General features: G+C 50.0%; 1 protein-coding gene across 1 annotated transcript; it reads left to right on the top strand.

Moving 5' to 3' along the window:
- Positions 1 to 669: 669 nt before the first annotated feature.
- LOC114602811 (tubulin alpha-4A chain) lies at positions 670 to 9,015 on the top strand. Its single transcript, XM_028741486.2, has 4 exons — positions 670 to 821; positions 6,181 to 6,403; positions 7,185 to 7,333; positions 7,978 to 9,015. The coding sequence occupies exons 1-4, from the start codon at positions 819 to 821 to the stop codon at positions 8,947 to 8,949; spliced, it is 1,347 nt and encodes a 448-aa protein (XP_028597319.1). The 5' UTR covers positions 670 to 818; the 3' UTR covers positions 8,950 to 9,015.
- Positions 9,016 to 10,731: the final 1,716 nt, after the last annotated feature.

A 10,731-nucleotide genomic window follows, 5' to 3' on the forward strand; every position in this document is an offset into this window, starting at 1 on the left:
TTCCATGGCTGCCTTGTTAATTTTCCAGACAGATACGGAAGGCAGGGCCAGACCTATTAGAATACACTAAGAAATTGGTGAGGCCACACCCTGGATTGCTGCCTGCGGGGAACCTACGGCCTGCCAGATCTTGCTGAACATGGCCACTGGCTATGCTTGCTGGGGCTGCTGGGAGTTGTAGTTCAGCAACATTTTCCCACACCCCAGTTTGAAATCAGCATTGGTATTGTACCTTTTACAACTATGTGGTATAGGAAGGTTTTGCTAACACGGGGGTGCCACAATTAAGAAATAAATCAATCCAGCTTTTAATTTCTGCCTGTGAAGCAGCTGCTAAAACATTGGACTTCCGTGTCTTCTACCACTAAGGTGACCAACGTGCAAAGGAGGGGGGGCAGCCCCCTTGGGTGCAGCAGGCCCCATCCTTTTCGAATATATTTTTGCAGGCGCTTTTCTCTAAAGCTGCATCTCCCTTAAATCCCCTCTTTGGCACCCTCTTCTGCCTCTACGGAAGGCGTCCCACCCCATTTAGCCGTTTCTCTTCGCTTCCTCCTGCTGCGCCTGGTGATGAAAGAGTCTGCACGGTGACTTTCGATTTGGAGACGAAGCAGCCACCTTGGAAATGATTAATTCTCCTCTCTAGGCGTCTTGCCTCCCGGTAAACACCAACGAGGAGCTGGGGCGGGGCCACCTTCTAGGCCCGCCCCCTCCTTTATAAACCCACTGCGGCAGGGCGGGCTAGAGCAGGCGTAGCTGCTTCTCACAGAGACTTCGTCGCATCGACTCAGCGTGAGCTCTCAGCCCCGCCGTTCTTCATCATGGTGAGCGGGAAGGGGGCTGCGCGAGGGAAGCGCACCGAGCGCTTGGGGGCTGCTTCCTTAGCGAGCTTCGACGTCTCCCCCGGGCTGTGGGAGCGCGTCGCCCGCCTCTCGGCTTGCGCTCTCCAAGCTGCGCGTCCGCGCAAGCTGCTGGCACGTTCCGCGGCAGGGGCCCGTCGGGGCGGGTGGGAAGCGCTCCCGCCATCCTGCGGGGCAAACGTGGAGGATGGTGCCAGGTTGCCGCCTGATCTTAGGGCGGGAATTAGGTGCGCCCCTTCGCCCACAAAGATGGCGAGGGTGTCTCCAGGCCCATGGGCAAAAGTCAGGGGCGCTAGTTGGGGGCTTCCCTGGAAGTGCGCACTGCAGAGCGCGGCAGCTGCCCTCGGCGCACGTGTAAATGGCGGTGGGGTGGTGGTGGTGCGCGCGGAGCAGCCGCAGAACAGGATCCGGCAGGCCCGGCCTGAGCTTCTTGATCGCAGTTGGCCGCGTGCCCGGAAAGACTCGCTTGCGCGCTCGGTGCCTGGGCGCTTCGCTTACAGCCACGTTGGTGTAATGAGCAGGGACAGCTGTCTCGGAGGCGCACGGGCGGTCAACTCGCGCGGAGGTCGAGGAGAGGGCTAAGGAAGTTGGGGTCAGCCCCCGAGGGCGCGGGGCGCCGCGCTCTGGAGAATCGTGCGGCAAATGTTCCCGTGCCTCTCGCTCCCTCCCCGTTACCGATCGTCGCCCACAGACTGCGGGGGCTGGGAAAGTTATTAATAGGCAGGTTGCGCAGGAAGGGAGAGTTGGGCCCGGGCGCCCCGCTTCCAGCTAAATCCCAGGGCTGCAAATAGCTGGGCAGGCGGCTGGGCTCCTGTCCAAAGTAGGTAATCGCATCTCCCGTCTCATCTGGAGGGAATCTTCGCACTTTGCGGGAGGGGCTCCTATATTTAGCCCTCCCGGGCTAGACGCGCGAATGAGCGAGGAAGGAAGCCGCCTTCTCCCGCCAGCCCCGATCCCACCCGGGCGAGGAGCTTTGCCTGGCGGGGCCCCGGCGCTTCCTAGCGGCTAGACTCGTTCTCCCACCTTCTGGGAGCCGCTTCCCTGGAGGCCTTCGGGGCGTTTTCACAAGTGACGCAATGTCTTAAAAAAAAAAAAAAGACTTTGGACTGCGTCACTTTTGAATATGCGTTTTTTAAAAATGCGTTTGAGCGGAAAGCGGAAGAGAGCCATTTTAAAAATCCGGTGTTAATTCTAGCTAGCCAATAGTCGGAGGGTTTAATTCGAATTTCGAAAGGGAAGTGCAAGGAGCCGATGTATAAGTGTGGCTTCTGAGAATCCCCCTCCCCTGGGAGGGGCTGAAAACTGTTCGCCCTCCGTGACCACAAAACGCTGCGCTCTCAGCCAGACAGTTCCTCTCCTCGCTAACTTGGTCTGTATCAGGGGCTCTGTTGCTGGGAAGCCTATAGCAGAGCAGTAGCCGAAGAGACCCGGCAGTAGGGGAATGAGGTGCACCTCTCTTCTGCCCCTCTGTTTGTTGTAAAGCCAGGGAACCCTTGAAAAGGGGGGGCTTAGTTCACTAGTCAGTTTTTATTTTGGTCAGCCTAGCACTTGAAAGTGGTTAGAGAGCTTTCTCCTTAATCCTCTTACCACCCTGTAAAGAAGTTCAGAATTCCTATATCTGGAATTGAGGCTGAGAAAAAAGCTTGCTGAAGGCCACCAAGCGCATAGGAAAACTTGAACCTGGGGCTCAGTGGCTTGCAGCTTGGTCTTAGCCGTATGCTCAGTCAGTTTTTGTCAAGCCTCTGGCCATTACAAAAGATAGCTATTACATTGTTCTCAGTTTGCCTGAGGAAATTTGGAGTTGCATGTTCCTTTTGCAATTTTTTTTGGTTATTGATATTTAAGGTTTTGGGTTTTTTAAAGTGCTGTCACTTATGGATGCTGTTGGGGTTATTTTTTTTTTTAAAAAAGGAATTGAAAGCTATTGTGTCTGGTGAACTCCAATAGATGCCTATTCTTGAAGTATAAGAACTTGCACAGAAAAGCACACTTTTGACACATAATAGTACACAAATTAAACCTTCATCCTTATAGAAACATACCCTGAAGCAAAATAGCCTCAAAAGAAACCCAAGCAAAGTGTTAGTCAATTGCTGTTACCCTGGGCGGGGGGGGGGGGGGGAGATACTTAAGATGTTCAGCTTCATCTTGCTCAAAAGGGAATCTCTATGGAATTCAAAACTTTGTTTCCAAACTTTGTGCCTGGAATCTTTTTTCTGTTGTGGAGCATAATTGGGAATATGGCCAGACCTTAGCTGTGTGCAGTGTGGATGGCATTGCCTCTGGTGATGATACTCCCTGCAATGCACCACTTTCCCTAACCGTGTGTAAATACAGTGCAGATGTCTAACAAAAACTCGCTTGGGAGTTCAAGTGTACCTTGAATGAGTTGGTTCCCTGGTGAGACTTGTGGGGGAAAGGCACGTAAAAAGGAGCAGCAAAACAGGCATGATTTTATAGAATGGAATGTCACCTCTGTGGTATGGTGGCAGGTTATTTTTGTCCCAGTGTGGATGTTCCGCTTTGGCAGTGGTTGGATGGTTTGTCCTTCTAATGTGTGCACTGATCTGGTTCCACTTGTGCCCCTTCTGAAATGAAGCCATGGGCTACATACCTATGCTCTTTGAGGGGAAATGTGCCCCCTTTCTCTATTCACCATGGTAGCAACCCCCACAGTGAGTGAAGCCAGACTCTTCCTACCATAAACGGGTGAAGTGAAGACCTGACAAAGGGGAATCTGTGCTAGATTCATATGTTGGGTATAACAGTCTAAACCAATGCAGTCTGAAAATGGGTTTACCCTAGCAGCAGTGTTACAACTGTAGCTAGTTATTATAGGCAGGGAGCCCCACTCCCAAGTGTGGATTTTCCTCCCCACACCATTCCTGGTATGTAGCTTTCCCATTTCCCTGCCTGTCAAGTCTGGCTCCTCTAGCTCTGCCAATATTACTTGCTCTGAGGAGGCCAACGGGTTCTTTCTCCCTCGAATGCGTATGGACTCTCTCTCAATGGCGGAAGTGGGAGGTGACTGAAAGCAGAGTGATCTGTGTGCCTAGGCCCATTCAGCTTGAGTGCTGGAGATGGGCCAAAACTGTCACAGCAAGAAGATTGCTAACTCCATAGGCTGGGTTGCCCAACAGGCTGGGTGGCTCTGTAAACAGCTACCCTCCCTGACCCTGACCTAAATTATGATGGCAAGACCCACACTGCACCGGCTGGCATAAACTCACCGGTCACAGGAGCGCCTCAGGAATTTTCCCTTGGGCTGTTGCCTGCTTGGCCACTACAGTATGACATGATGATGACTTGCAGTTAGAGTCAGGGCTGCCTTGAGTCAGCAACCTGAGTGTGTTGGCTTCGTGTCCCCTGATCTGGCTGTTCCCTGCCCTTCCAATTTCCTCTCGCACACCCCAGTTCTGCTTCCCATTCAGTGGGTCCGTGCAAGCCTTCATCAACATGCTGCTGTTTTTTGTGTTATGAATTGCCTCCCACATGCATCCCAAGGTGATGTGCAAAATATAACTAAAAGCCAGTTACAAAACATAACAGAGGAGCTTTACAAATGATACAAAACAGACACAAATGGCCTATTCATCCCGCTGGGAAAGCCTGACAGAAAAGTCATTCTGAGCATTCAGATCTAATTTTGAATAAGTGAGCCCTACGCAGGCCTATCATCACTGTCTTGGCTGCCAGGCGGGAGGTGACTAGATGTCACCTGTGTGGGGATCCAGGCGCCTTTGCCCCGGCGACAGGGAGAGGGAATGAGAATGAATTCTCATGTTTTGCCCTGATGTGGTTTCCTAGTTTTGGGTGGTGCTAGAATGCGGTTTATGAAATGCATAGAATAAATATGTGTGCCGTGTGAAGCAGGAGAGAGGAGAGTGCTGAAGAAACCTCTATGCATTTTTAATCAACACTGGAGCGTGGGCGTAAGAGGCTGGAAGTGCCGACCGAGTGACTGCTTCTGCTCATTCCCCTGTGGCTTCCGCATGCAATAGACAGCTTAACAAAGCTGCTAAATGTTTTGTTCACTCCAGTCACTGCTGCACCAAATTCTAAAAGCACCACAACGTGACTAAATTAGGGATAGATTGGCACTCTTCAGTGTAATGCACAGCTCAGGTGCATTCCCTCCAATCTACCCAATTTGCTTTGGCACTACCTTTTTGGAAGTGGATTGTGATTCTGCCCCATGTCCTGTAACTCGGGGGTGGGGAACCTCTAGCAGTCTGGATGCTAGAGATTTGGACCCAGCCAGCATGACTAGTGGTCCAGGATAATGGCAGTTTTAATTCAGCGGCCTCTGGATGGCTGTATTCCTGACTCTCATGCTGCAACGTTGCTGCCCCTGGTTTGGTTGACTAGAGGCAAAACACACCAAGACATGGAGTTATTTTGCCTCTAGTGTTCATTTAAACTGCCACTCTGAAATTCTCTAGATCACTCGCCCCAAGGGGTGTCTACTCCTTACAGGTGAATTGCAAGGGCAGAAATTGCCAACCTGGGGGTCTGCAGGTGCTGTGGTCCCCATGGGCACCCATAGGCCACCATGTATTTGTGGATTATTTTTTAATGGCAAGCACTTCCTTCACCTGTATGTGTGTGCACTCAAGTATGCTTTGTATGTGTGTGATTGAGAGAAATGCACTTGGGCAGTGAGAAAGGGAGAGATAATGGGGCCCCCTTTTATCTTTTTACTGGTACAGGCTACATTGGTTGTTGAACGCCCTGGGACTTAGACGTTTTGGCTCCCAAACACCACAAACCCATAAGGGATTGTTCCAGCTTGCGAACGTTATTTTGGAACCCGAATGTCTGACGGGGCTTCCGTGGCTTATGATTGGCTGCAGGTGCTTCCTGCAGCCAATCAGAAGCCGCAATTTGGTTTTTGAACATTTTGGAAGTCGAACAGGCTTCCGGAACAGATTCTGTTCACCTTCCAAGGTACAACTGTATTGGAGAATGTTCCCTGTGGTTAGCCAGCAACAGCTTCAGTGTATGTGTGTGGAATAAATATTGTGAGATCTCCACAATCAGGACCAGCAGGACATAGGCAACATCCCATGTCAACCATGTGGTTGTCTGGAGGGGAGGGGAGCAAAAAATACTCTCTTCTAATTTTTTGTTATGCCATGCTCACACAGCACTGGCTCAGAATTCAAAATGTGCCCAGTGGACCAAAATGTTGGCAACCCTTTAGCAAGGAAAGGGCATCCAGCTAAAACCAACAAGTGTGCAAGAGCTGCCACTGGGGCTTCTTGATAGTTCTACCCCCTTCCTTCTTTCTGCCATAGGCTCACAACTCTTTCTCTCTCCACAGCGTGAGTGTATCTCAGTCCATGTCGGCCAGGCTGGCGTGCAGATGGGCAACACCTGCTGGGAGCTGTATTGCTTGGAACATGGGATTCAGCCAGATGGACAGATGCCAAGTGAGAAGACCATTGGCGGTGGGGATGACTCCTTCACTACCTTCTTCTGCGAAACTGGAGCTGGGAAGCATGTGCCCCGGGCTGTCTTTGTGGACTTGGAACCCACCGTGATTGGTGAGTGCATGTGCAGGAATCTGAGCCTCAAAAGCTCTCTGGTGGGCACCAGTGGTTAATCCTCTCATTGGCCCTGGGCCTGGCTTGGGCAGGGATCTGAGCCCACTTCTGGAAGGTCAGGGCAAATACTTGATCCATTTAGCGGCTAAGGAATCCTTGAACACTGAGGGTGGAATTCAATGCCACACTGTCACACCCATCCTGCCAGTGCAAGCCTTTCTATTTGTCAGATGGAAGATCATGCTCCATACGCTATTCTGGGACTCTACCTGAGTCCCCAAGTCATTTGGGGGGGGGTACAAGCCCCAGTTGCAGCAGCCAGACTTAATTGCTCTGGCTGCTGCTGGCACAACTTTTACATTGATTCTGGCACTAGGTCAGTAGCTGGCAGACTTCAGGCCAAATTTGAGTCTGAAGGGTGCAAACTAGGTCTGCAGTTGCCCATCTATAGGACTCTGGGTGGCTGGCAACTGTGACAATGGGATCTGGCAGCATGCAATGGAGGAGTTCAACTTACCAACTCCCACTCGATTCTCATAGTGGGATTTCATCAAAACTAGTAACTGACCAGAGAGGCAGACTGTATTAACTTAACCTGCTAGATTTGGGCAAGGAGCATTCTGGGTCCTGTAAACGTTTGAGGAATTTGGGCTGCAGGTGATCACACTTCCCATTTTGGGTAGGTGTGTTAGGGTTCCTCAGTTTGCTTGCCCAATTAAAGAGTCTGAAATATCCACCATACTGATAATTTCTTTTGCATTCCAACCCATTTTTGATGCAGATGAAATTCGTACTGGCACGTACCGCCAGCTCTTCCACCCAGAGCAGATGATCACTGGCAAGGAAGATGCTGCCAACAACTACGCCCGTGGGCACTACACCATTGGCAAAGAGATCATTGACTTGGTGCTGGACAGGATCCGGAAACTGGTATAGTCATGGTGTGGGATGGGAATAGAAATTCAGGTCCGCTCACTTTTGTCTCTTGGTTAAATGCGCCACTAGCATGTGGCCCAGGGAAGATTCCCTCTGAGGGAATGACACCCTTGAGCTGAAAATGTTCCTCACCCTGCTTTAGACACTATCTGTGTTCTGCTTTCTACTTTCTCTTTGCCTCCACTGCTCACTGCCTTTCACTCATACAGGGGAGAGTTTTTCCACTTCTTGGGCACTTTGCATGAAGTGAAAGGATCACACTTGTGCTGCTAGGATACTTTCCCCATCCCTTCCCCAACCAGAAGAGGCAGTGGGTACACTGCTCATTGCTACAAGTATAATAACAGCAACAGCACCTCCTAATTAAGAGCTACCAGCTCTTCTAGATTGTGTATCTGAGAGAGAGGGAGGTTACCGGGCATGTGTAGGTCCATGCAGAGTTGTGAGTTTCCGGAGGCAAGGAAATACTATCATTAGGCACTTAAGTGGCTAATTGCAAGCTTCAGCTAGTGAAGTCTGAACTTTATGGATCTAGGAATAGATACCTCTGCTGTGTCTCACGTCATAATAGTACAGTGCACTTGCAATCTGAGAGAAGCTAATATTTAGCAACAATTTCTTTTGCGTTCTCCCAACAGGCTGACCAATGCACAGGACTCCAGGGATTCCTTGTCTTCCACAGCTTTGGGGGAGGCACCGGCTCCGGATTCACCTCCCTGCTGATGGAACGGCTCTCGGTTGACTATGGCAAGAAGTCCAAGCTGGAATTTGCTATTTACCCAGCTCCTCAGATATCAACAGCTGTGGTTGAGCCCTACAACTCCATCCTCACCACACACACCACCCTTGAGCACTCAGACTGTGCTTTCATGGTGGACAATGAAGCCATCTATGATATCTGCCGCAGGAACCTGGACATCGAGCGCCCAACTTACACAAACCTCAACCGCCTTATCAGCCAGATTGTGTCCTCCATCACAGCCTCGCTTCGCTTTGATGGGGCACTCAATGTGGACCTGACAGAGTTCCAGACCAACCTGGTGCCCTACCCTCGCATCCACTTCCCTCTGGCCACTTACGCCCCGGTCATCTCTGCAGAGAAGGCCTATCACGAGCAGCTTTCTGTAGCAGAGATCACCAATTCTTGCTTTGAGCCAGCTAACCAGATGGTGAAATGTGACCCCCGCCATGGCAAATACATGGCCTGCTGCCTTTTGTATCGAGGCGATGTGGTGCCCAAGGATGTCAACGCTGCTATTGCCGCCATAAAGACCAAGCGCAGCATCCAGTTTGTGGACTGGTGCCCCACAGGCTTCAAGGTGGGCATCAACTACCAGCCTCCCACTGCAGTCCCAGGCGGAGACCTAGCCAAGGTGCAGCGGGCAGTGTGCATGCTGAGCAACACCACCGCCATTGCTGAGGCCTGGGCCCGCCTGGACCACAAGTTTGACCTGATGTACGCCAAGAGGGCTTTTGTCCACTGGTACGTAGGGGAAGGCATGGAAGAAGGGGAGTTCTCCGAGGCACGAGAAGACATGGCCGCCCTGGAGAAGGATTATGAAGAAGTGGGCATTGATTCATATGAGGATGAAGAGGAGGGAGAAGAGTAGCTCTAGATGCTGCACATTGTCTGATGGACCTTCGTTTTCAATAAAGTATGTTTGGTTTTATCTGAATTTCTGTGGTATGCCTCTTTCTTGAATAGGGTTACAGCTTCACCTTGCTGATAGAACAGCTTCAAGTGCTGTTCATTGCTACATAATGGCCATTTCCTTCCACACACCCTACACCTTGAAGGATGTAGAAAAGAGAAGGTGCATGCCATAGCAGCTAAAGCTGAGCAAATTGGTGGCACAACATTGCACCATGGAGACTACATGGGCAAAGGGGGCATGAGCCTGGATTTATTTATTTTTATTAAATTTATATCTTGCCCTTCCCCATAATCTTTAGACAGGTCGTATACCTATTCACCAAGTTAAAACAAATTATGTGCCCAATAAAAGTGATGTAGTCAAATCATGCATACTAGCATATTCTTTTCTCCAAGCTCCACCATCACCACAACCACCCCGATTTGGTTCAAAACTAAACCAGAAGTAGGAAAGTGAAATGAGGTTAACAAACAAGAAACGGGACAAATAAAAGTGAGAAATCTCACTGACTGTAGGCAGCTCTATTGGCCTCCTTTTTTGGCACCGGAGATTCTGTTTTGCCTCTCATATTCTGACAATAACTAGCTTTTTTTCCACACAAAAAAAGTCCTGAAGATAGCAGAAGTAGGATATTGAGCTATTACAAAACATCTCTCTCCCACCCTTTCCCTAAAACATTTGAGTAGCATTTTAATTGCACAACGACCTTGCAAAGTGGATTGGATGTGACTTTGCCCCAAACAAGGGTAAAACTTTATGCATAGGTAGGGATTCAATTCTGCATCTCATCACAATACTTCATTTGGAAGATCCCCTGCAATCTCCTATCCAGGCTGAAATCTCATTAAAGTTAACACCACCCCTGCCTTGAACAGGGACATATTCTTCCCTGTATTCCAGTCTGCCACCACTGACCCCTCTGCATACTACACTGCGTGGGATAGACACATCCCCTGAAGAGTTTGGAGAAATGCTGAACTGTACTTTTCTAGGCTTCTCAACCATAAAATCAAAGACTGGTGCATGTTCTGCTGAAGATGTTGCTCTCTTTTACCCTCTCCTAGCCCCACTTTCAAATGTTAAGCTGCTTGTAGGCATACCTTGCCTAGAACGCTTTAGGCTCCAGTTCTTAGACAAGCGAGGAGTCATATAAAGTTTTAAAGATAAAGACCAGTGAGATCAGCAAGACAGATGGGAGTGGGCCTCACCTTAACTGTGAAATTAGGGGTAGGATTTATGTACTCCAGATGAAAAATGTTTGCTTTTCCTCTATTGGCTGCTGCTTCTCTGGACAAAGCACTTATTCATTCTTCCAGGAGGCAAAGGGAGGGGGGGGCATTGAGTGGAAGAGGAGGAGTGGTTACGCCCAACCTGAAAATGTGCTGGCTGCAAGTCAGGTCTGGCAAGGCCTCTGTAAGCTGCTTTGCCCTCCATACCAGGCAGACAGCCAGTCCTCTCTCTCCTTGCCTGCCCCCGTGGCTGCTTTGACTATACATGGGCTATATAGCATAGGAATCTCGAACTAGAAGCTCCCCTCTTTACCTACTCTCACAATGGGTGGTGGAGGATGTGTGAACCCCTTTCTGTACAACCCCTACTTTATGAAGGGCCAAAGAATCTCACATTGCTGACACACTCTTCAGTCTGAATGTCTTAACTGCACTAACAGCAGTTGCCATCCCTGCTGTTTAACACACGGCTAAAGTGCCTGATGTGTGTTCTGTTTCACATACACAG

The sequence above is a fragment of the Podarcis muralis genome, chromosome 1 (assembly GCF_964188315.1).
Source record: "Podarcis muralis chromosome 1, rPodMur119.hap1.1, whole genome shotgun sequence".
NCBI classification, from domain to species: domain Eukaryota; kingdom Metazoa; phylum Chordata; class Lepidosauria; order Squamata; family Lacertidae; genus Podarcis; species Podarcis muralis.